We start from the raw sequence: 27,423 nt of genomic DNA on the forward strand, positions 1-27,423 counted from the left end.
ACTGTGGATTTACCAACCACGTCTGCTGGAAGTTTGTTCCAAGGATCTAACACTCTTTCAGTAAAATAATATTTTCTCATGTTGCTTTTGATCTTTCCCCCAACTAACTTCAGATTGTGTCCCCTTGTTCTTGTGTTCACTTTCCTATTAAAAACACTTCCCTCCTGGACCTTATTTAACCCTTTAACACTGTTGACTTCTCCCAATTCCTAAGAGGTCAGTAAGGGGCATGCAAAAGTGCACCAGAGTGCCTTCTGTCCCCTGTACTAATGTTTCTCTTTTACTAGTATCATGTATATAAACATTATTTCTTTGTATATCACCAACACGTACATGAAAAAAGAAACAAATAAATAATGATTTTTATAACTATAAAAAGCCAAATATGATCTCATAGCAGTTTACCTCTCATTGCTTGTAATTGCAGATTATAATACTGCAGAAGACCATTATAATACCTTTTGGCTCTAAGTCAATAGATCATTACTCTATATGTACCAAAAATAACCCCTAAAACACAAAATAAAACGGGGAAGACTGTAGCAATGAAGCTGTTAAGGCCAACCTCTTTAATACATCCTTCAGTTCAGTCTTTGTTGACTGCAACAGCTGCTGTCCACCATTTTCCAGTGACACCATAAGAAATTGTAATTACTTACTACATATTGACTTTACAGCAGTTAATGTTGAGACAAAACTCCACAACCTAAAACCATCTTTATCCATTGGATCTGATGGATTATGTTCCTACTTCTTGCAAAAGCTTGCTACTGTCTTAGCTGAACCTTTAAGCACAATCTATGAGGTATCTTTCAGAACCAGCTTTTTGCCCAATTTATGGTCATTAGCCCCAATCATACCTATTTTTAAAAAGGGAGACCCTAGTGTAGTAGAAAATTGCAGACCAATCTCACTGTGTTGTGTCACCTTTAAAGTCACAGAATCGATTATAAACCAATCCATCACCAGCTGACATACCATACCTATCTTACTGTCCCCATTTACCTGTATTTACTTCCTTTGTTCATGTTTATGTTCATACTTATATGTGTTATCTTGTACATGTTTGACAAACGAACAAATAAATATAGCAAAAAACTAATTATATTATGTGAAGGGAACTTTCTGCAATGAAGAATCTGATGAAGATAATCACCTTATTTCATTTTTAATTATACCCACTTCACTCTTCTACTGGCTACAATAACTTTCTTCTCAGTTCAGAAGCTTCCAAACTTTAAAAACAATTTTGGGGATCATCTGAAGATGAAAAAAGGGAAAGGAAAGCCTGGTTGAATGAGCTTTTGTTCATGCAACTAATTGATTGGAACACTGCATGTTCCAATTCAGTTTTGTAATCCTGTATCTCATGGAAACCATAACTGACATGCTACTACTAAAACAAAATGGAGCCTTTTTATTCGTCTAACTAACGAAAATCATTTTGATGCAAACTTCTAAAACTCTCTAAATTTAATTTAATTTAATTTAATTTAATTTAATTTAATTTAATTTAATTTAATTTAATTTAATTTAATTTAATTTAATTTAATGTAATGTAATGTAATGTAATGTAATGTAATTTAATTTAATTTAATTTAATTTAATTTAATTTAATTTAATTTAATTTAATTTAATTTAATTTAATTTAATTTAATTTAATTTAATTTAATTTAATTTAATTTAATTTAATTTAATTTAATTTAATTTAATTTAATTTAAGCCAGGTTTTAACAGCTTTCTGGAAAACTAGTAGGGAGGAGATAATGCGAATCTCTGGGGGCAGTTGATTTCATAGGGTCCGAGAGGCTACAGAGAAGGCTCTTCCTCAAGGTCCCACCAACCAACATTATTTGGCAGACAGGACCTGGAGAAGGCCGACTCTGTGGGCCCTTATTGGCCACAATGAGGTATGAGGGAGGAGGTGGTCCCGTAAATAGTCTGGCCCTGAGCCATTTAGGGCTTTAAAGGTGACAACCAACACCTTGAATTGTGCTCGGAGACCAACTGGCAACCAATGCAGCTCACGTAGCGATGGGGTAATATGGGCATATCATGGTACACCTGGTTATTGCACGCGCCATTGCATTTTGCACCAGCTGAAGTCTCCAAGCACTCTTCAAGGGTAGGCCCACGTAGAGCGCAAAATGCAGTAATGCTTTAATTCTCTTGGATATTATTTTAAATATTAGCTATTTTGTTTCTGTCCTATAACTTTAAAATCAAATTTTTTGAAATTACTGGATGTATTCAGCATCAGCAATGCATCACTATAGACTTCTATGTCTTCTTGTTGAACCTTAATATGCAATGCAATGAAGATATGCTAAAATATATTTTATGGATTAAGATCATGTTATTTTATCTGATCATGTTTAGATTGTATTAATTTTGATCCTTCAGTGCTCTATTTTGAAATATATTGTTAAATTGTTCTTGCAACTTAATACAAGTTATTTAAGGACAAGTCAATTGGAAATAGAAGAGTTAATTCTAATTAATCTCATCTATATATATGATATGTAAAAGACAGTTGTCATCTCTGTGATTCAGCTCTCAGTTAAACAGCTATAGTTTACAATTTAATGTTCAGCAATAAAATGAATACTGTAAGATTAATTTAATTTTGACTCTGGCATCAACTATAAATGTCACTCTTGAGTTCATAATTTATATTCTCTAGATACCCTGTGGACAGTGAATGAAACATACCATGTATAAAAACTATAGTAGCTTAGTTAAAGCTTGCAATAAATTGATATACTGTATTACAGTTCTGAGCTTGGCCTTTCGAATTAAGACTGCTATAAAATTAATGAGAATCTACAGAACGAAATAAGAGCCTATCATTTCTAAAGCAAATGTCATTTAAGAATAAACTGATTGTACTAGTTTTATTTATTTTTATTTATTTTATTAGATTTATGTGCCACTTTTCTGCTCTAGGGTGACTGGTTATAATTAAATACACAATTTGTAATTATATTTGCAAATACATTATATTGTAATTATATTGCAATTATGTTCTTTTTAATATTATATCAGATTTTCATGTTTTAAAGATTGCTTAAGACTGAAAGTTGATGTTACCAAAGCGGTTTATATCTTTGTTTCTACTTGAATATTACAAATGCAGATTCCTAATATAAAGAACCCAAGTTCTTTATAGCCAAGATTTTAGAAAATAGTTTGCCCACCAGTTTGCTCAGGACAGACATTAAGTTGACTGGCCTAAAATTTTCAAGATGTCTATCCTGAGCAAACTGGTGGAAGTGCTAATCAAATTGAAAACCAAAAACATCGCACACAAAGAAAAACACACCTTGTTGAAGAAATAGCAAAATGAATTAACAAATATAAACCCTTCCTCATCGTTTTTGTTTTTAGTTTTTTTTTACTATAAAGACAGTGGAAGAAGAACTTCCTTTCCCAAAACTCTAGCATCGGGCATGGTAATTAAATTAAGGTGTTTGGAAGGTAGCGAGGCACACAGACAGATGACATAGAGAATGAGTCAGACAGACAGACAGACAGACAGACAGACAGACAGACAGACAATACTTCAAAAGAAAAGGATTTAGGGGTAGTGATTTCTGACAGTCTCAAAATGGGTGAACAGTGCAGTCAGGCGGTAGGGAAAGCAAGTAGGATGCTTGGCTGCATAGCTAGAGGTATAACAAGCAGGAAGAGGGAGATTATGATCCCACTATATAGAATGATGGTGAGACCACATTTGGAATACTGTGTTCAGTTCTGGAGACCTCACCTACAAAAAGATATTGACAAAATTGAACGGGTCCAAAGACGGGCTACAAGAATGGTGGAAGGTCTTAAGCATAAAACGTATCAGGAAAGACTTAATGAACTCAATCTGTATAGTCTGGAGGACAGAAGGAAAAGGGGGGACATGATCGAAACATTTAAATATATTAAAGGGTTAAATAAGGTCCAGGAGGGAAGTGTTTTTAATAGGAAAGTGAACACAAGAACAAGGGGACACAATCTGAAGTTAGTTGGGGGAAAGATCAAAAGCAACATGAGAAAATATTATTTTACTGAAAGAGTAGTAGATCCTTGGAACAAACTTCCAGCAGATGTGGTAGATAAATCCACAGTAACTGAATTTAAACATGCCTGGGATAAACATATATCCATCCTAAGATAAAATACAGAAAATAGTATAAGGGCAGACTAGATGGACCATGAGGTCTTTTTCTGCCGTCAGACTTCTATGTTTCTATGTTTCTATGACAGACAGACAGACAGACAGACACTTGGCTATGCTGTGCACCATATATCTGAGCAGTTTATTATAAAATCAGAGTATTAGCCTTTGTCCAACCTATTCTGCTTTGTAACTAAGTTGGATTATTACTGCAATATATTATTTGATCTGCTCAATCATAGTTCTTGTCTTCCCATAACAACCAGTTTCAAAGAAAGGATTATTACTGCAATACCTTGCAGGCAACATTTATGGCAATTGATGTCTGAAAAGTGGCTTATTACTACAGGTAGCTCTACTGATGGTTTTATATTAGTAAAGAGGTTCATTCCCTTGCTATAAACAAGGGATTTTTATTACATTTTCAAAGAGAAATTCCAGCCCTAAAGGTTACCAGACTTCATGTTTAGCACTTCATTCAGGAGGAATTCCATCAGTGATAAGACCAAAGTTGGTACTTTTCCATTTATCATTCTTTTTATTAGATTATCTTTCACAAGTGCTATATCCAATACTGTACTGCAATGAAGTGAAAATCATGTTTCTTTATATAATTCAATTATTATTTAGCCTGTCTGCCAGATCACTCTCATAAATGTCTTTTTGAATGTTCTGTCTAGGTACAGTATAGAAGAAACAAATTAATTAATACAGTGATCCCCCGGTTATTGCGTCCCCGACCATTGCGAACAGGGTAATTTGCGATTCTTCAACCCGGAAGTCAAAACACCATCTGCGCATGCGTGCCCTTTTTTCTATGGGCACGCATGCGTAGATGGCGCCCGGCAGATCAGCTGCTGGGCGGCTTCCCTGAGTCTTCCCCCTCTTGCTGGCGGGAGGGCAAGCAGCGGGCATCAGCAAGGAGTTTCCCCACCGCCCACGCAAACTCCTCGCTGCCGCCCGCCCTTCGCCCGCCCACACCGTTCATTCTCGCCGCTTTGGAGCTGAGTCCTGAAGCGAATTCGCTTCAGGACTCAGCTCCAAAGCGGCGAGAGCGAGCACGGACAAGCCGTTCGCTGGCGCTAGCTCTCGCCGCTTTGGAGCTGAGTCCTGAAGCGAATTCGCTTCAGGACTCAGCTCGAAAGCGGCGAGAGCGAGCGCGGACAAGCCGTTCGCTGGCGCTAGCTCTCGCCGCTTTGGAGCTGAGTCCTGAAGCGAATTCGCTTCAGGACTCAGCTCCAAAGCGGCGAGAGCGAGCGCGGACAAGCCGTTCGCTGGCGCTAGCTCTCGCCTGCCTGCCCGCTAGCGAGGAGCCGCCTGCCTGCCCGCTAGCGAGGAGCCGAAGATTGGGGGCGGGGCGGCTGTTTTAAAACGTCACCACCGGCATGGGGGGCTTGCCAGCACCCCCCGGACCCCCAACCCGGGTTTGCGGGGCTGCTAGGAAGCCCCCCATGCCGGCGGTGACGTTTTAAAACAGCCGCGCCGCCCCCAATCTTCGGCTCCTCGCTAGCGCTGCGGAAGTTAAAAACACCATCTGCACATGCGCAGATGGTGTTTTTACTTCCGCAGCGCTACTTCGCGAAAACCCGCTCGTTGCGGGGGGTCCTGGAACGGAACCCTCGCAACGAGCGGGGGATCACTGTAATTGAATATTATTTTGCAGTAGAATGCTGCACATTCATTAAATTTAATTATTGTTAAATTCTTTTTTAAAGCTGAGTTGCTTTCTAACTATAGAATGTTGTGGTTAGCTCTGGCTCAGCTCCTGCCCCAAGCAATGTGGAGGTGGAGGTGGGGGAGACATCCACATGCCGCAGGCCTGTTTTGCTCCCAGTAGAATCTGACGACAAAATCTCCTCTGACCAAGGAAGCTTGAGTGATAGGAAAGAGGGAAGTTTGGCAGACAGCCCAAGAGGAGATCAGTCATCTGTATCATCCCTGGATTCTGAACAAGAATTAATGACACATCCACGCATGCGTAGAGTGATGCATAGGAGAAAACAACTGAAGGATTATTACAAGAGAAAATGAGGCCACCTGTGGTTGGGTGGGGCTGCTGTAATTAGTGCTACAGATAAAAGTAGAGCCTGGTGTTTTAGCCTCATGGCAGTTTATCTGATTCATTGTTTTGTCAAGATCGTGGTTTTTGCTCTTCAAGATTGTGTGTGTGGACTCTCTGGACTTTAGAAATGGACTGCATTTAACCTGTGCCTTGTGTGTACCAGAAAATCCCTTTGACATTTAAAAAGGGAGCTGTTTCTGTTTTTCTGTTTATAAAAACTTTTGGGTTTTCCTTTTATCATGTGGTGTGTGTCTTCCTGGACTAATTACCCTGTAATTACGGGCGGTTGAGACACACCGGCAGAACATAGAAGATGCATCAGCTTATTTCTACAGTGTCATTATCTAAAGTGAACAGAATGTACATAACAGAATATAAAGACCAAACATATATTACTATAACTTTATTTATAGGAAAATAAATCTGCCATCCAACAAACATTCTCTGGCAACTCTGTTTTCACCAGTTTCCAGAAAATGTATCAGATTAACCTGATACCAATGTGGAATCTTTTCCATAAAACAGAAACTGTCCATGATACCTACTATCTGATATTTTGAAATTGGGAGACTATTAACACATTTTAAAGTGTCAGAGGTTGAAAAACACTGGACTATGGAATGGAACAGAACAGAATTTCTGCTGGAAAATGAAGAGACGATTGATAACATTCACCTGAGTTTCTGGTAATACTTAGGTGTTAATTTAAGGTTTAAACCATACTTTTGAATCACATCTGTAAACCTATTAGCAGTCAATTCAGGAGTCACAACAGAAATGACATATGGCTGCAGCATTTCTCATTCACCAATAAGTAAACAATAGCAATAGCACTCAGACTTATAAACAGCTTCACAGTGCTTTACAGCCTCTCTAAGCAGTTTACAAAGTCAGCATATTGCCCCCAACATTCTGGATCCTCATTTTACCAACCTTGGAAGGATGGAAGGCTGAGTCAACCTTGAGCTGGTGATACTTGAACTGCCAAATTGTAGGCAGCCAGTAGCCAGCAGAAGTAGCCTGCAGTACTGCATTCTAACCACTGCGCCACCATGGCTCAAGTAAGATTCTGCATTTTAGAACTTATTTTATTTATTTATTTATTTGTTTGTTTGTTTGTTTGTTTGTTTGTTTGTTTGTTTATTTATTTATTTATTTATTTATTTATTTATTTATTGGATTTGTATGCCGCCCCTCTCCGTAGACTCGGGGCGGCTAACAACAGTAATAAAAAACATCATATAAATCCAATACTTAAACAACTAAAAAACCCTTATTGTAAAACCAAACATCCCTACAAACAAACATAACATGCATAAATTGTAAAGGCCTAGGGGGAAAGAATATCTCAGTCCCCCCATGCCTGACGGCAGAGGTGGGTTTTAAGGAGCTTACAAAAGGCAAGGAGGGTGGGGGCAATTCTAATCTCCAGGGGGAGTTGGTTCCAGAGGGCCGGGGCCGCCATAGAGAAGGCTTTTCCCCTGGGCCCCGCCAAACGACATTGTTTTGTTGATGGGACCCGGAGAAGGCCCACTATGTGGGACCTAACCGGTCGCTGGGATTCATGCGGCAGAAGGCGGTCTGGTAGGTACCCTGGTCTGGTGCCATGAAAGGCTTTATAGGTAATGACCAACACTTTGAATTGTGTCCAGAACTGCAGTTTTCAAGTGAAATTCTAAAAAAGCTCAATGAAAACTGAATGGTAATAGTCCAATCACAAAGCAATTAGGGTATGTTTCACTTACAGCAAGTAGTCTTTGAACTAATAGACCAACCAAAACTGGTGAGCACCCCATGGCCACAGCAGTAGATGTGAATCCAGCAAGACTGTCCCAAGTCTGGACCTGCATCCTTCAGGATGATCCTTAATCTACGTCATTAAAAATGGACCGAGACCTTTCTGGATAAGCTGTAGCTCTATATTACTTAAGTTTGATGTCAGCCTTTGTTGTCCATTCAAGATTTCAAAAGCCAATAAAAATTGAGTAAAGCTTCTAAATAGTTTCATGTAGCAGTGGGAAAAGAACAGAATACTGAAGCTCACCTGGATGACTTCATCCCTCCCACTAGGAAAAAGCTGAACTACAGAAGGGGAGTGCCGCTTATTCCCAACACTTGTATACCACCACATGTCACACAGGCTTTTGTAGGTTTACACGATCTTGAGTTGTTTTTCCTTTGTATTAATGCAGCAGGGCAGAAAAACAGCTTATTTTCTAATTAGTTCAACATTCTCTTATAATTAAATAAGCCTGAAGTCTTATCTCTGCCTGCCTTTCCCCACTTGATTGATAACAGCGATAAACTTTCACTGAAGTTAGAAGTGACTGCCCAAGCACTTTTATAATGTATTGTTCTCTTTCAGAGATACAAAGAGCATAAACAATGACTAAGCATTTCTAAGGCATTTTTTTACTATTAAAGTAAAGCTTCCAGTAGCAAGCAAAGTTTGCCTTGTTACGTGTGTAGATTCCAGTTTAATTAAGTGCTGCTACTTCTACATCTAAATTTCCTTTCTCCTTTCAACTTTGAGAAAAGAAAGAAAATATACTAGCCACATTTTCTTTTTCTGGTTGGCTTTAGCCTTTTAGCTGGTAGAACTTTCAGTCTTTAGCCCCTTCTATCTCAGTGGAATGGCAGATTATCTACGGTTGACCTATCAAGATTCCTAAGAGGTCAGTACAAGTGCACTAGAGTGCCTTCTGTCCCCTGTCTTATTGCTCTCCTATATCTCCTATTCCTTTCTTCTATTCCTATATCTCTTCTTCTATTCTTTCATTGATATGTTCTATTACTATATCTTCTTTTCTATTATTTCTTAGATATATTTTACTATGAGTATCTCCTCTATAACCTTCATCATGTATTTTACTATGTGTATATAGATATATACCCACTAAACCCCTCATTGTGTATTGGACAAAAGAAATAAATAAATAAAATAAATAAATAAAGATATTGCAAGGAGCTTTCCACTTATGTAAGGTAGTAAGGTACCCTAACACGAGCTTTCCATTTATGTAAGGTAGTTGCTCTAATAAGCTGTTGCAAAGTTTAGCCAAAATTGTGTTGTAAATTTATCCACATGAATGCTTAGAATTACCTAGCAAGCATTGCAGACTGCATCACTGTACTGTAAATACACTTTCACTTTGGAACTCTTTATCTATACTATAACTTTAACTATTAAGATAAAGAGGACAACATGAGTTCTGTGATTTAATATCTGCTTGGACAGATAGATGAAGAAAATAATATTCACTATAAAATATTCTTAGCAAAGGGTCAACTGTTAGAATTTTTGATAGGATGGGCACATCCCCAGGTGTTGCTTGCTAGAGGTAATGCCTTATTTAAAATATCTCTGGCACAGGAAAAGTTCATTGTCATTTGTTGGTATGTCTCGGTATAGCTAGGCTATGAGACCTTTGACATACACTGAGCAGAGAATTTTAACAGAGTGTGGATGTGTGGTAAAGCCAAAGAAACAAAGACACAGACTTAGTTATGCTTAATAAGTACTACAGTAGTCCCTCGCTATATCGCGCTTCACCTACTGCGGCTTCACTTCATCGCGGGTTTTCAAGAAATATTAATGAGAAAAATCATTCGCAGATCTTCGCTGGTTCGCGGGTTTCTGAGGAAGTCGATCGGCAGATTTAAACAGCCCCCGGAACTCGATCGGCAGGTTTTTCAAAAAAAATATATCTAAAATTGTAAATACTGTATTTAAATACTGTATCTAAAATAAATAACGTGTGGGAAGGGTTTATAAACACTTAATACAATGAAAACTTACCAAACAATTACAATATAAATACTTAAATAAGTACTATCAGTTGATAAATTCCCCATCGCGGTTTTTACCTATCGCGGCCGGGTCTGGAACGTAACACCAGCGATAGGTGAGGTCTTACTGTATTTACATATATACAAAACAGAAACAATCCATAACAAGCACTAAGCCATACAATATAATAAGCACTAAGCAAACACACTCCCCCCTCAAGGCAAAGCAAAAACGAATGAGCGTTAAAGCATCATTGGGGGAAGGAGGACTGGTGCCCTCTTATGGTGAACCAGCCCAAAATATTTAAAGTAATAGTACAAGAGACTACAATAGGTAGTTTACAATGGCGAACCCTAACAACCATGTACCTTGTACTAACATCATTCTCTATTCCAACTTCAGGAGTCAAGGCTCCCCAGGCCACTGAAGTCTAAGAGCCAATATAATTGAAAGGGAGACATCATCACCAGATGTTGATAATACCCACTAATTTTACTTGTCCAACCACACCAGATCATGGGTGAACATGGTCTTTTAAAAAATCAACAGCAGTTTGAATCCATGTCACTAGCAACCCAGCCTCTTAGACAAAGGATTGGGACATTCAGATAGGGAGTGTAAAATTGTTTGTCTCACTTCTCCTTTAACAGCTTGCCCAATCCTCTGGTTAGAAGTAAATATAGGTAATTTTTAATGTGTTATAGAAATCTACTTATTAATGGGAATGTCTTGAGGTTTAGGAACACTGCCAACAAACAGTTGTCTAGTAAGCCTCACCCATTCCCATTATAATGATATTTTCCTAAACATTATACATTATAATTTCCTACAACAAAATCCAGCAACTTTGGGAAACATAATACTGGCTTCCACATGTGCCACCATTTAATGAGAAGAGCATTTTAGCATTGTGGGAATATAGATGGAAGTACCAAACTATTTTAAAGAGTACCTTGGCTAGGTGTGTAATTTACATGAGAGATGGAAGCAAATTTACCCATTGGCTTTCATATCTAGTTTAATTTCACATGTCTCACACAGAGAAAAACACATACCCATTGCCACTGAGTCAGTGTTAACTCCTGGTGACAATATGAATAATTTCTTGCAGTTTTCATGGCAAGATTTCAGAAGTGGTTTGGCATTGCTTGCTTCCTATAGCTGAAAGAGTTGACTACCCTAGATATATTTTGTCACCCAGGTGGATTTCTGTATAAGCTAGGTTCTCTGTTGTGAGCCGCCCTGAGTCCTCGGAGAGGGGCGGCATACAAATCTAAATAATAAATAAATAAATAAATAAGGCAGCTTTAGAATTCAGAGTTTCCCAATTTATAGCCTAGTGCCCTAACCATTACACAAAACTGGGTCATATTTACACATTCTACTATATTAAGAAGGTTTGTAGGTCTTCATGAGTAAAAGTTATATCTATGTCTTGTCTGATAAGATGCTAGAATTTCACTACACGGATATCCATCTTTTCAATCTTTGTATCAGTCACAAAAAGTAAATTTTTATTTGGATTCTTTTACCGAGAGACAGGTTGGCTTTTAGTTTCTGCTTGTAGAATTGTCTAACAATGGGGTTTTTCTTCCATTATATACATTTTATAGTCCTGTTCTGGAAAGAGCAGTTTAAAGCTAGGTTTACATTCAGCCCAAAGTATAATTTGGTATTTTGTAGTTCAATGCATATTCACATTTTCTTAGCATGCCAGTAGTGATAAGATTTCCAATCACAAATTTTAACTGCTTGATTCATTAGGGTAGGTCCTCCCTAAGTATCTTTCTGGGCTCGTTAATCTACTGTGGTCTTCTACCTCTCTAGTTTCCTAAGAAGCATTCCTTCCTTAATTCCTTAAAGTCACCTACGTATTCCATTACACAGAATTAGAGATTAAAAAACAGTGATCTCCTATTTCCATCTCAACAACAAACTTGTCAGTGCCACCCCAAAGGCCTACCTGAATAACAACCAACTCCCATATGATCCTTAGCCCAAATACTTTGCAGTAACTTTGGACTGGACTCTCTCCTATAATAATCACCTACTGTGATGACTTTCCTTGTAGGAAACTGACAGGCAGCATTGGAAGTGCCAAGCATGTGACTGTGGCTGACCACAGCATTTCAGCAGCACTCAAGTGGCCATCCCTTTACCAAATTTCAATCCCAAAGGAGTCATGGATACTGGATTTTAGATGCATTCTGTAAATTAGCCATTTGGGGTACCTTGATAAAAATAACCGTTTCCCTACGATGCACTATTTCACCAATTGAAAGCCTTCTGCCGCACAAATCCCAGTGACCGATTAGGTCCCACAGAATTGACCTTCTCCGGGTCCCATCGACTAAACAATGTCGTTTGGCGGGTCCCAGGGGAAGAGCCTTCTCTGTGGCGGCCCCAACCCTCTGGAACCAGCTCCCCCCTGAGATTAGAACTGCCCCCACCCTCCTTGCCTTTCGTAAACTCCTTAAAACCCACCTCTGTCATCAGGCATGGGGGAACTGATATAACTTCCCCAGGCCTATATTGTTTATGTATGGTATGTTGTGTGCATGTTTTTTTTAAATTATGGGTTCTTAGTTTTAATTATTAGATTTGTATTCTACATTGTTTTTTTTATTACTGTTGTGAGCCGCCCCGAGTCTACGGAGAGGGGCGGCATACAAAATAAATAAATATAAATATAAATATAAATAATATAAATAAATATAAATATAAATATAAATATAAATATAAATATAAATATAAATATAAATATAAATATAAATATAAATATAAATATAAATATAAATATAAATATAAATATAAATATAAATATAAATATAAATATAAATATAAATATAAATATAAATATAAATATAAATATAAATATAAATATAAATAATAAAAATAAATATAAATATAAATATAAATATAAATATAAATATAAATATAAATATAAATATAAATATAAATATAAATATAAATATAAATATAAATATAAATATAAATATAAATATAAATATAAATATAAATATAAATATAAATATAAATATAAATATAAATATAAATATAAATATAAATATAAATATAAATATAAATATAAATATAAATATAAATATAAAGAATGAAACGGACAAGAGAGCTTTAGTGATGTACAGATATTATACCATCCATAATTTAATGCAATTTTACCCTTTACAACAGTCTTCTTATAGAAACCTTTAAAAAGTTTTGTTTCATGCCTGATGTTCATATAAACCACTTATTTGGAAGCTGTGTTTTTCAGTAATTAGTCCCATAGAAAATCTCCCTACAATGGCAATGTTACTTGGTGAAGCTGGGATTGTTCCTGGGGGCTTTCAGCAAATGAGGTTGCTGCATGGTGATCTGATTAGTTAGGCTCTTTTTATTATGATGATGTTTTAACTTTTTAATCATTGTTTCATTTGCATTCATTTACATGGTTAACCACCCAAGACTACTGTATGGCAGTGCAATATATAAATACATAAAAAAGTCTTACCAGAAATAATGCATGTGAAAGAAAAGAGGATAAAGTATATTAGAAATATGGGCTGTGTTTAGTTACTGTGTGTAAAAACCAGATAATCAGATGGGAGTTCCTAGCATTTCTCTTCATCTGGTTTTTCACACACTGTTGGGTTTTTTTTAATTTATTTCATCTAAAAGTGTGGTTTTGTTCTGGATTTGGACCAATGTAATTCACTGCACAGATTGTCTCATGTAAGATTCCAACCAGTGGTTAAACCTAGAGATGATTGAATTAGCTATAGCTATTCCAATGTAAGGTATGTTCCCCAAGTATCTTCTATTCTTTTTCTGAATGTTTCTATCCTGATCTTCAGGTAAGATGATTAACTGCTAAATGCATATGAATTAATGTCATGAAATCAATGAAATGCTATTTATAAATTAGTATATAATATATACAATGCAATTGAATAATACATAGGTTAACCATTCATTAACTTAATGAAATCTATTTTAGTGTGGCCAAAATCTAAATTGGAGCAGATGAGGCAGAAAATAAAATGGGCATCTGTAGTTCGTATGCAGATGCTGATGACTCAAACTATGTCACCAGTCTCAACGATTTGCACATTGGTATAAATTTCATAGATTTTACTGTCCACTGTGCAGGACAAACTTTTGCTTTTATAATGTCATGTCAGAGGTGGGCTTCCATTCCCAGCCCTATTGGGGTGGGCTGGGAGTGTGCCCCGTACCTGTGCGCCCCCACACCAAGTGTGCAAGTGCCCCCCCGCATGGAATTCAGCTTCTGCGCATGCGCAGAAGCCTAATCTCATGTGAGGATGAGATTTCTGGGGGGGGGGGTATCTTCTGGGTATGCGCAGAAGTGTAAAACCCCCGGAAATAGTCTTAAAAAGGGTAAGTGGCTGCTTGCCGCTGTTCTTCACCCTGCTAGCTACCGTTCGCCCCCTCACTCATGTGCCTGTCATGGCGGCTCGCTGCCGCCTTTCGCCCTGCCCATCCCCAGCGCCTCTCGCAGCAGCAGCTGACTGCAGCTGCCATCCACCTTTTGCCCTGCCTGCCCCTGGCACCTCTCTTGGCAGTGGCTGCCTGCAGCCGCCATCTGCCTTTTGCCCTGCCTGCCCCCACGCCTCTCGCAGCAGTGGCTTCTCACCACCACCCACTCCCGCCCGCCATGCCATGCTGCGAGTGGCCCGCCCAGTCCTTACCTTGCCTGCAGGGGCACTGCAGACATGGTGCGGCCGGAGATGGGCAACAGCCAGAATGGTGCATGGGCCTTCTCCAGGTCCCATTGACTAAGCAATGTCATTTGGCAGGGCCCAGGAGAGTTGGCCTTCTCCGGGTCCTGTCGACTAAGCAATGTCGTTTGGCGGGACCCAGGAGAAGAGCCTTCTCTGTGGTGGCCCCGGCCCTCTGGAACCAGCTCCCCCCAGATATCAGAGTTGCCCCCACCCTCCGTGCCTTTCGCAAGCTCCTTAAAACCCACCTCTGTCATCAGGCATAGGGGAATTGAAATTTCCCTTCCCTCTAGGCTTATAGAATTTATACATGGTATGCTTGTATGTATGAGTAGTTCTTTAAATTGGGGTTTTTAAGATTATTTTTAATATTAGATTTGTTTACATTGTCTTTTTATAATGTTGTTAGCTGCCCCGAGTCTTCGGAGAGGGGCGGCATACAAATCTAATAACTAAAATAAATAAATAAATAAATAAATCTTTACGGCAGTAAAAATTGCATGCGCAGAAGCAAAAAACCTCGTAATTTTTTACCGGAATTGCTCTAGCTGCTCATGGACGTGCATGCGTGAGCATCTGGAACCGGAACAGGCCTACACGCTCTGCTTTCCACAGTGAACCACCGTTCCAGATGTTCTGGCTGGAGCCCACCTCTGTGTCATGTTTACATTTTTATTTAAAACTTCATCATCATTTTCCTTGTCTGTTTATGGATAAGGACTTCTATTATTTTGAACATGTGTGTGGGAATGGGATTCTTGATCCTATTACCCCACACATGAGAAAATGAATCCTAATTCAATTTAACATATGTAAGAGGATGTGATTGTCTGCATATCCTGTCCTTTACAACATTTTATGGAATTATTAAATGAACACACAACACTTCTGCTATTAAATGTGATATGGCACACCCAACAATAGAGCTGACATTAAAAAAACAGTGCACAACATTTATCAAACCATCTACAATTCAGTTTTCCTACATTTCTAGACAGCTGTCTTATACCATATGCTGATGATATGTTATGCGCAATTAAACATTTAATTGTATAAACGTAGTTATGCAGGAAATACATTTTAAATACCTTATCTTGAACCATGTCTACAATTAAACTAAAATAGAGAATATTTGCCACAATCTCACCATTAGGAATTTGGGGTATGTGTGATAGCAAAGAAGTATGAAAAACAATGTGTTAATTACAATGAAAAGAAATGTTCACATTCTCCACTGGTTGCTCTTTTCATGGTAAATGTTCATTTAGCCAAACTTGATTTGTATGCAGAATTATGTCAGAGAAAGATTTTATCATGCAGGAGTTATTGAATTTTTATTCTGACAAAAAATATGGCAAAATGATAGAAACATAGAAGACTGACGGCAGAAAAAGACCTCATGGTCCATCTAGTCTGCCCTTATACTATTTCCTGTATTTTATCTTAGGATGGATATATGTTTATCCCAGGCATGTTTAAATTCAGTTACTGTGAAGTAATGAAAACTATTCTATAGGATCTGTGGATAATGTTTGGTAAATATTTGGCACGGAGAGTAAAGGATAACAAGCAACCAACACAAAACAGTAGACTTTAATTTGTTGGTGTCTGTTTTCTTCTGGGCCCAGCACTAGTCAGAAATAGACACACATGCTGTTCCAATTTTGATCATAAGCGAAATGTATTGGTAAAGCAAATCATGCAATCCACTGGTTATTTCTAAGGAATTTCTTGCTGGCAGCTTCTCTGGGCTGCAAGCGAGAGGGCTATAAATCTTAGTCCTTGAAGGTTTTTCTGGTAGCTTGGACAAAACTTACAGTTCAGCAAAAAGGTGCAAAGCATCACATAGACATAGAGGGAAAGGATTGGAACTCAGAAAGTTCTCTCCAATTCTCTAGCAGCCATGATGAGGAATATTGTCTGCCATGCCGATTTTCTCTTAGAGAGTCCCTTATATACTGGCAAGGCATGGCCAAGTGTCCCATAGGCCTATTAATGCAAAGAACCCCTTCTTTTCAGATATTCCTGTCTAGACAACATTTTCCTGACTCTTGCATCTTACAGGGGATCCTCCTTCTTTAATTCCCATCGTCCTCTGACTCACTAAGTCCCATAACTGGGGGTGCTACAGTCTCTGTTGGTTTGTCAGTCTCCAATTCCCTTTCACTCTCACTCTCAGACTCAGATGGAAAGAACACCGACCTGTGATGCCACTACTCATCCATCTCCTCGGCCTCTAAATCCGTGACCAGCTGAGTTGGACCTGGACCACTCACAATAGTGTCCAGCAGATGTATTACAACTATAAATAAGAACAAAAGGATTCTCACACTCTTAGGGAATCTGAACACCACCAATTTGCAAAAAGGTTAGGTTTCTGAGGATAAAATATTGATATAAACCCAAGTGTCAAATGGACAAATAATCATCTCAGCCTTAATCTTGCAGCCCATAATCTTTTCATCCTTGTGTAATCAGCATAGGGCTGGTATAATGGAAATCATCTCCTCTGATTTCAAAAGTATACAAAGCTATAAAATGGCTCGTGACTAGTGTTGGGCGAACTTCATGAAGTTCAGGTTCGGCGAACTCACCTGAACTTTGCCGTGAAGTTCGGGTGAGTTCGCCGAACCCGAACTTTACCCGAACCAGAACCCGAACCGCAGCAGCGCTTTTTTAAACTTTTTTTTAAAACGTTCAGGTAAATACTTATAATCCTTAGGTGGAAGTAGTTAATTCCTGTGATGCTCTAAGTTGTCTGAAATTCTTCTTCAGAAATTGTGCGCTAGATAAGGTCTGTCCATTATTTTTCTGCACTTGCCACATAGATATTTCTGTTTTATCTCACTTCCCTGTTCCATTTGCTTGGGTTTTTATACCATAAGCTGTTAACTACAAAATCTCCTGTACACATAGATTACCATGAATATATTTAGGAAATCTAATAACCATACTTCATAGTGTTACCCAAAGCTTTTTCTAATAGAAATAAGGAGTTCTACAAAGCATGTTCTACAAAGCCCCTAGCTCAAGCTATTAATATGATAGTGAAATGGGTGGCTTATTTATTTAATAAATAATTAAAATAATCAATTCTAATAATCAATTCTGCTAAATTCTGCTTGCAAAACAAATGGAATATTTGTAGTTTGAATTCCATCAAAAAATCCACTGGCAGCACTAAAATAGTTTTCATGCCAGATGTTAGATTAAGAAATTGCAAAGATTCCAGAAATACCACTTATGTAGAAGAACAATATCTCCACCTTGATTTTCTTACTTGACCTAAGGCAAATTTGGAACTTTGAGTATGTCTCTTCATCTAAAATCTCCCAAACGAATTGAGTCATCATTTCTGGAATAAATGATGTTTCAATCTATCTACTCACAGGTGTGACTTAGCTTAAATCTCAATAATAGGGAAGGCATTGGTAGGGTACAATTATTTGCACTTCTACCATCTTGTCTGTACCGTCTGTAACTTGTTGCTTGTATCCTAAGTTTTTTTTATTAATATTGACTGTTTCTTCATTGCTTATTTGACCCCTATGACAATCATTAAGTGTTTATTATCATGTTTTCCATGTTCCTTAGGCTTCTTTATGCAAGCTAAAATTAATGTATTCAAAACTTTTCTCTAAGGAATCAAACCATGTCAAACTCTTTACAAAACTTTTTTTAAAATTGTATGCTTGATTCTTTTAAAATGATCTCATTTTTTTCTACCCCCACTGCATACCCATGGGGGCAGCAGCCTCTGGGTACCACTGTGAGATCATGCTGGTCACATAATCATAGAAATGTCAAATGTTTGAAGGCTCAATGGCCTTCAAACAGAGATAAGACTGCCACCTAAACCCAGGAATGCCTAGCAGAGTAAAATACGTAGGGACTCCTTTTCTTTTTAATGTACTAAAAGATATAACATCCACTGATTTCAACTCTGCTCCTAGTGATTTTCTGGACATGTCTGTGCAGTTTTCTTGGCAGTTTCTATTTATGAAGCTGTGAGGGAAGTATCTTCTCCTTTGCAATACTCAGGTCTTTCCTGTATTGTTCCAGAAAATGCATATGACTGACTTCAGAAGATCTAGTAAGTAGATGACAGGATTTTTCCTCTATAGTATGTTGTGGTTAGCTCTGGCCCAGCTCCTGCCCCAAGGACTGTGGATGTGGGGGAGACATCCACATGCTGCAGGCCTGTTTTGCCCCCGGTAGAATCTGCTGATGAAGGCTCCTCTGACCAAGAAGACATGAGTGACAGGGAGGAGGAGAGTGTGGCAGACAGCTCAGAAGGAGATCAATTATCTAGCTCCTCCTTGGATTCAGAACAAGAGTTAATGATACAGCCACGCATGCGGAGAGCGATGCATAGGCAACAACAACTGAGAGATTATTATCAAAGAAAATGAGGCCACCTGTGGTTGGGTGGGGCTGTGGTAATTAGTGAGGCTGCTATAAATAGCAGCATGTGGGTTTGGCCATTGTGGAGGATTATCTGATCTTTGTGTTTCGTGACTGCTTTACTGACTTTGACTTTTTGTGTGCTGATTTTCCCCCGCTTTGAAACTAAACCAGAGCAAAGTGTGTTTCACTTTATGAAAGAAGAAGGACTGTGAATTGCCTCACAGCTGCAAGCTAAGTATCACAGAACTGATAAGGGACTTGTACAAATTACCAGTTTGTTTGGAGACGAGTGCTCTTTGCTATACAAAAAGAGGGCTTAGTTTCAGGGAATTTTCATTCTAAAGAACACTGTTTTGAATTTTCAAACGTGTGTGTGTCTGAAATTTGTACCAGTGAATTTTTGGGAGGAGTCTACCAGAGAGCCGGACAGAACATAGTAGAAAGTTTTTAGATTGTAAATTGCTGCCATATGCAAGATTTAAAAAAAGAAGAAAAGGAAGAATATTCAAGGTAGTTTTTCATATACTATTATATATAAGGGAGATATATGTACATGAAGTATTCAGGATATATACTGTAATTTATTTATTAATTGGATTTATATGTCGCCTTCTCCGAGGACTCTATCTATTTATTAATGAGCCCAATTAAATTTAACAAACATGCATATAGAATCATAACCATACTTATCTTTTGAGTGTCAGCTTTTGTTCATTAATTAATCCAACTCTAAGATTTAAAAAAATCTACACAAACTACTTCATATTTTAAAAGTAGGATATTCTTTGAGTATTTTGTCTGTGATAAAAGTTCAGTAAAATCACGAGAGGAGTAATTAGTAATGCTTAACAATAAAGCTTCTTAAGGCAATAATCAGTATTTTCTTTAATTCATGTAATCAAGCACATTTTACAGAGCTGTGTTTGTTAGGGGAAAAACATCACTTAACAAATGTTTTCGCTTAAAGGTCAATAGAAAGTCACAGAATAAACCTTTACTTCATGGAGGAGTAATTGAAGGCAGAATGTCATGTTATACCATTCATGGAATTGCTACTTTTCAAGTATAGGTTATGTTCTAGTGCTGAAGGCCAGGATCTGAAAAGCTACAGATGGCACCCAGCAGGCTGGACCTAATGGAATACTTAATGTTTTCTTCCTGTAAGGCGAGTCCAAGACATTTTGTTGTATGAGCTGTAGAATAAGAGAATTTTCTCTTCTGTTCTGTGTATAAAATTGAGTAAGAAATCTCCTATAACAATGATTGTGGGATATTCTTTCCATTGTTGTAGAAAGTAACATTCTAATTTATGACCTACAAGGTCCCTTCCAACTCTAATAAATAATTATCACAGATAATCCCCACTCGGTTAAAGACCTCGGTATACTAACAACAAAAGATTTAAGTGCCAAAGCCCACTGCAACAACATAGCCAAGAAGGCTTCAAGAGTTGTAAACCTAATCCTACGTAGCTTCTGCACTGGCAATCTCACACTACTTATCAGAGCTTACAAAACTTTTGCCAGACCCATCCTCGAATACAGTTCATCTGTTTGGCACCCATGTCGTATCTCAGACATTAACACCCTTGAAAATGTCCAAAGATACTTCACTCCTCCAATCGAAATACAATACCCTACGAGACTAGACTTTCAATCCTGGGCCTAGATAGCTTAGAACTAAGACGCCTTAAACGCCCCGAGTCTTCGGAGAGGGGCGGCATACAAATCCAAATAATAAATAAATAAATAAATAAATAAGATCTAAGTATTGCCCACAATATCATGCCGCAACGTCCTGCCTGTCGGCGACTACTTCAGTTTCAACCACAACAACACAAGAGCACATAGCAGATTTAAACTTAATATTAACCGCTCCAAACTTGACTGTAAAAAATATGACTTCAGTAACCGAGTTGTCGAAGTGTGGAACTCATTACCGGACTCCATAGTGTCATCCCCAAACCCCCAACCTTTTACCCTTAGATTATCCACGGTTGACCTATCCATATTCCTAAGAGGTCAGTAAGGGGCGAGTACAAGTGCAATAGAGTGCCTTCGGTTCCCTGTCCTATTGCTCTCCTATATCTCCTATACCTTTCTTCTATTCCTATATCTCTTCTTCTATTCTTTCATTGATATGTTCTATTCCTATATCTTCTTTTCTATTCTTTCTTAGATATATTTTACTATGAGTATGTCCTCTATAACTTTGATCATGTATTTTACTATGTGTGTGTGTGTGTGTGTGTGTGTGTGTGTGTGTATGTATGTATGTATGTATGTATATATATATATATACCCACTAAAACCCTCATTGTGTATTGGACAAAATAAATAAATAAATAAATAAATAAATAAATAGTGTGTGGTTCTTCGGTATTTCTTCAAAATCTCATTTCTCCTTATCTATCAACTGCGGAGAGAGGTGGCATACAAATTTAATAAACAAACAAATAAACAAACAAATAAATAAATAAATAAAGTACGCTGATGGTAAGGGTAATTTTGTCCCTTTGTTTCATAGGGCATCTTGCCATATCACACATTGATTTTGATTAAAAAATACAAACAACATTTGCAAGGTGGCATCACATTGGAGTTTTTGTTTTGTCAGCATAAAAGACTCCTAACCCAGAATAAAAAGAAAAAGCAATAAGCTGTAGGAAGCATACTGTTTCTCTCTTTTTTTAAATGAATCAACACAATCAACATTACCACTAGTAGCAACTGTCAAAAATTGCCTATTTTGTAAGAGAGAACAACTGGGGAAAGAAACTAGTCTGTCATTACCAACCCGTAACAACACTTTCTCAAGTTGGACAAGAAAATATGCTTATATTAATGAAAAGCAATTTCAGTTAAAGATGGTAGGTTGTTCTAGCTAATTTGGACTGACAGTGTCTACACATTAGTGCAATGTCATAATAATACAAACTTTAATATATTCAGCATCAAGGGACAGATCAAAGTTCTCAGCAGATGGCTGCACACAGCTTTCAGAGCTCAAGTGAATAACTTGACAGCACAAGTTCATGAGTCTGACATGCCTACTGGCAGATAATCTTTTGTTAAAAAAAATACTTTCAGGAAAACCTTACAAGCAATTTTAATAATACCCCATATGGTTAGTGGAGGATATTTTGAAATCTTACTGCATTGTGCCATCGTAAACAGAGTCTAACTCTATAGAATTCTCTATGTTGTGAATAAAGAACTACAGTATTAGAATTTGGGACACATTCAACTTCTTGGATCTTCATGGGAGTTCACTGCAACTTTGTGTCATCTTGCCAGGTAAGTAGACATACTCTGAATTAAATGTACCTCTCTTAAAAATTGCTGAAAAGTCAATGTGGATAACCTTAATTATCTAAATATATGTGTTTTAGATCAGTTCCATTCAATTCATGGCATCGGGCCAGAATATCTCCGGGATCGCCTTCTGCTGCACGAATTCCAGCGACCGGTTAGGTCCCACAGAGAGGGCCTTCTCCGGGTCCCGTCGACTAAACAATGTCGTCTGGCGGGACCCAGGGGAAGAGCCTTCTCTGTGGTGGCTCAGACCCTCTGGAACCAGCTCCCCCCAGAGATTAGGATAGCCCCCACCCTCCTTGCCTTTTGGAAACTCCTTAAAACCCACCTCTGCCGTCAGGCATGGGGGAATTGAAACATCTCCCCCTTGCCCATGTAGTTTTTGTGTATGATTCAATTGTGTGCTTGTTTTTTATATATTGGGGCTCTATTGGATGTTTTAACTTAAAACTGTAATTTAGATTGCGAAATATTAGATTTGTTACTATGTTTTGTTTACCATTGTTGTGAGCCGCCCCGAGTCTACGGAGAGGGGCGGCATATAAATCCAATCTATAAATCCAATTCAATTCAGGTCAAGTCAAGATTTCATATAATATGTAATAGAAAATACAGCTATATTTGGGTTATTTTCCATTAAAAGAAGTGACTTCAAATGATATGGTGGGCAAAAATCTTTGGCATTATCTTAACAATACTGATGTAGGTATTCTTCAAAATTGTGTGAAAGGTTATGTGACAAGTATAATAAATGGTCCTCAATGAAGATGTTTGTTTTTCTTCTCTCTAGAATTCTCATCTCTCTGTAACGTATGGAGTGAGATGTTTTCCCTCCAGTGTGCATGTGTGTGGAAAAGATGAAGAGGTGGGCAAAAAGGGACAGGAGAGAAGGCACAGGATAAAAGCTTTTACAAAAGCCTTTTCAGTTCCCCAAACATAAATACTTACCTGATTAAAATGTTTCAACTTGTCAATTAAATGACCTATCTGTGGATCCAACCCTCTGACTATCAGCTCTGGATTATTCATTTGGGCTTTCAATCCATTTGTAACCACTCTGCTTGTATAACTGTAACATAAAAAGAATGGAAAGACTGACATTAATAAAATATATTTAACTACAGGAAAACAGAATTCTCAGAGACCTTTGAATAATATCTTTCAAGGGATTTTTCAGGAAATAGCAACTTCTTCAACAATAGAAGGGGGAAAGATTATTTACCCCTCTGCCATTGAATAAATTATGTTTAATCCTTGCATCTAAATTTAAATGGAAATTCTAGTACAGTGATACCCTGTCTTACGAACCCCTCGTCACACTAACTTTTTGAGATACGAACCTGGTGTTTAAGATTTTTTTGCCTCTTATTCTGAACTATTTTCACCTTACGAACCCAAGCCACTGCCACTGGGATGCCCTGCCTCCAGACTTCCATTGCAAGCTGAAGGCTCCCCTCACTGGGAAACACCATCTCTGTACTTCCGTTGCCAGCGAAGCATCCATTTTTGTGCTGCTGGGATTCCCCTGAGGTTCCCCTCCCTGGGAAACCCCACCTCCAGACTTCCGTGTTTTTGTGATGCTGCAATTTCAATGAGGCTCCCCTCGTGGGATTCAAACCAGCACCAGCAAAAATGAAGGGAATCCCAGTGAGGAGAGCCTCAGCGAAATGGCAGCATCGCAAAAACATGGAAGTCCAGAGGTGGGGTTTCCCAGGGAGGGGAGCCTCGGGGGAATCCCAGCAATGCAAAAACGGGCGCTTCATTGGCAACAGAAGTATGGAGGTGGGGATTCCCAGCAGCATAAGGCAAAAGGGGTGAGTGTTGGGCTTGCACGCATTATTTGCTTTTCCACTGATTCCTATGGAAACATTGTTTCATCTTATAAACTTTTCACCTTACGAACCTCATCCCAGAACCAATTAAGTTTGTAAGACAAGGTATCAATCTGTAAGATGGTAATATCTTTCTTAGATCTATACATTCATAAAATAGTTGTTTTGTTATTAAAATTTAAAGACTTTTAAATAAATCAAAAGAATATGATTTTATACATCTGGTTGAACCCAATTTGTTGAAATTAAAACAATTAATACCTGAGATTGATTTGGAATTGTTTTTACATAGCCCTTGGTTATTCGTAGGTTTTATCTTCCAGAAAAAAATCATAAAAAAGAAATAAATGTTCTAACTTGCTGCACTGTTCTTATAAAATAACTTGTCTGTTCTTTGAAATTATGGTATGTAAACTTCCACTCATCTATGATTTATTTACTGATATGTATATTAATGATTTACTAACACAAAGGAATTCAACTAACTGTTTAGATGTTAAGACCACGGGGGGGGGGGGGGGAATCCATGAAGAAGACATAATGTTTGCACACATTATTTCTACTGCATTGTTTCAGAAATTCTTGTCTAGCTCTTTCTAATTTCAATTTCCTTTCAGTGGTTGGGCACATCTGTAATGGATATTACGGGAAGGTATCTTCCAAGTCCCATTGGATGGCAGGATTTAAGGTAAAGGATCTGGATTGTACCCACCCTCTCTAATCTGATAGAGCAGGCAGACTATAGGAAAAAGAGCCTCAGCCTGAATCAGTCCATTTTTCCACCTACAGCATAGCCAGCAATTACTGGCAATAGCTCTCTAGAGTTTTGCACACTATATTTTCTCAGCCTTACCTGGAAACTTTACTTATAATCCGTCTGCTTTATTACTAAGATATACCATTTCCACACTCTAAAGCTAAACTAGAAGAAGTGATATATTGCAGACATTTCAAAAAATTTAACATATGGAAGTAAAATATTCCAAAGAATTATGAACAAAGGTCTTATGGAGAGAAACTTGCTTAAGTTTGAACTGAAAAAAGCTTGCCTGTAAGACAGTAATGGCGAACCTTTTTTTCCTTGGGTGCCGAAAGAGCATGATGAGTGCCCACACCCATAATTCAATGCATGGGGAGGGCAAAAACAGTTTTTCCCACACACACCCAACAATGTTCCCTCTAATTTTTTTCGGTGTGGGCAGAAAAGTATTTATTTATTTATTTATTTATTAATTAGATTTGTATGCCGCCCCTCTCCGCAGACTCGGGGCGGCTCACAGCAATAATAATACAATGTAAACAAATCTAATATTTAAGTTAATTTTAAAAACCTCAATTTAGAAACCAATCATACATACTAGCATACCATGCATAAATTTTATAAGCCTAGGGGGAAATGTCAATTCCCCCATGCCTGACGACAAAGGTGGGTTTTAAGGAGCTTACGAAAGGCTAGGAGGGTGGGGGCAACTCTGATATCTGGGGGGAGTTGGTTCCAAAGGGTCAGGGCTGCCACAGAGAAGACTCTTTCCCTGGGTCCGCCAAGCGACATTGTTTAGTTGATGGGACCCGGAGAAGGCAAACTCTGTGGGACCTAACTGGTCGCTGGGATTCGTGCGACAGAAGGCGGTCCCAGAGATATTCTGGTCCGGTGCCATGAAGGGCTTTATAGGTCATAACCAACACTTTGAATTGTGACCGGAAACTGATCGGCAACCAATGCAGACTGCGGAGTGTTGGTGTGACATGGGCATATTTAAGAAAGCCTATGATAGCTCTCGCAGCTGCATTCTGCACGATCTGAAGTTTCCGAACACTTTTCAAAGGTAGCCCCATGTAGAGAGCATTACAATAGTCAAGCCTCGAGATGATGAGGGCATGAGTGACTGTGAGCAGTGACTCCCGGTCCAAATAGGGCCACAACTGGTGCACCAGGCGAACCTGGGCAAACGCCCCCCTCGCCACAGCTGAAAGATGTTTCTCTAATGTGAGCTGTGGATCGAGGAGGACGCCCAAGTTGCGAACCCTCTCTGAGGGGGTATAATGTCTGAGCAGCACATTTTCATGCTTGGGCATGGATCAGTTAAAAACCCGGTTGTTAAGCGAATCTGGCTTCTCCGCCTCACTCCCCCATTGTCTTTGCTTGTGAGATGGTCGCAAAAGGGGGTCACATGACCTCAAGACACAGCAACAGTCATAAATATGAAACGACGGCCATGTTTTGATCACATGATCATGGGGCTGCTGCAAAGGTCATAAGTGTGAAAAAGGGGCATAAATCACTTTTTTCAGGGTCGTTGCGACTTTGAACAGTCAGTAAATGAACCATTGTTGTAAGTCGAGGACAACCTGCCTTCCCCCCAGATGTTTTTTGTGGAGCTATAAAATAGACTCCTGATCTGCTTCTAAAAGTGCGCACTGGTCAGACAGATAATCCTCGACTTCTGTTCGGACTCCAATGGTTCTATCTCCTGAGTAAGGTGGTTATTACATGAGTTCTGCCTCACTTTATCACCTTTCTTGCCACAGTCGTTAAGTGAATCCCTGCAGTTGCTTGTCAGAAGATCCCAAAAGATGTTCACATAACCCTGGGACATTGACACCATCATAACTACAGACCAGTTGTCAAGTGTCCAAAGTTTGATCCAATAACCCCTTTATTTTTCTAACAAAAGTCCTTCCTTCCTAGAATGAAGAATAGAAAGAATAAAATGGAAAGGGGGATTAAAATGGGATAAAAATTTTTTTAAAAAAAAGAGTTCGGTTCAAAATTCTGCTCAGAGTAAAGAAATTGGAGTTTGAGGAGGGTTGATTAACCTTGGAGTATTGTTTTGTTTGCTCTTTTTTAACTTTAATTATTTTTCTATTTAGATATATCAATTTAGGAATTGCTGATCTGTTTTAATACTGGATGTTTTTAAGAAGATGTTGGATAACCATTTATCTGAAATGGTGTAGGTTTCCTGCCCAAGCAGGGGGTTGGACTAAAAGATCTCCAAGATCCATTCCAGCTTTGTTATTCTATGTTCTAAGGTCCTTAATACCGGTAGTTAGTGAATCATTTTTAAGCAAATTCACTAATTTTCCAAATCAAGGAATCCATGGGAGATTTTT

The 27,423-nt window shown here is 38.3% G+C and overlaps 1 protein-coding gene across 3 annotated transcripts in view; it reads right to left on the reverse strand.

Moving 5' to 3' along the window:
- LOC139168004 (glypican-5-like) overlaps positions 1 to 27,423 on the reverse strand; it is a 462,110-nt gene that overhangs the window by 143,876 nt on the left and 290,811 nt on the right. For all 3 annotated transcript variants that reach the window (XM_070753248.1, XM_070753249.1, XM_070753247.1), the window contains one exon: positions 23,426 to 23,546. In XM_070753248.1, the coding sequence (XP_070609349.1) occupies positions 23,426 to 23,546 (121 nt within the window). The remainder of the gene's footprint in view (positions 1 to 23,425; positions 23,547 to 27,423) is intronic.

Source organism: Erythrolamprus reginae, chromosome 5, assembly GCF_031021105.1.
Source record: "Erythrolamprus reginae isolate rEryReg1 chromosome 5, rEryReg1.hap1, whole genome shotgun sequence".
Taxonomy (NCBI): domain Eukaryota; kingdom Metazoa; phylum Chordata; class Lepidosauria; order Squamata; family Dipsadidae; genus Erythrolamprus; species Erythrolamprus reginae.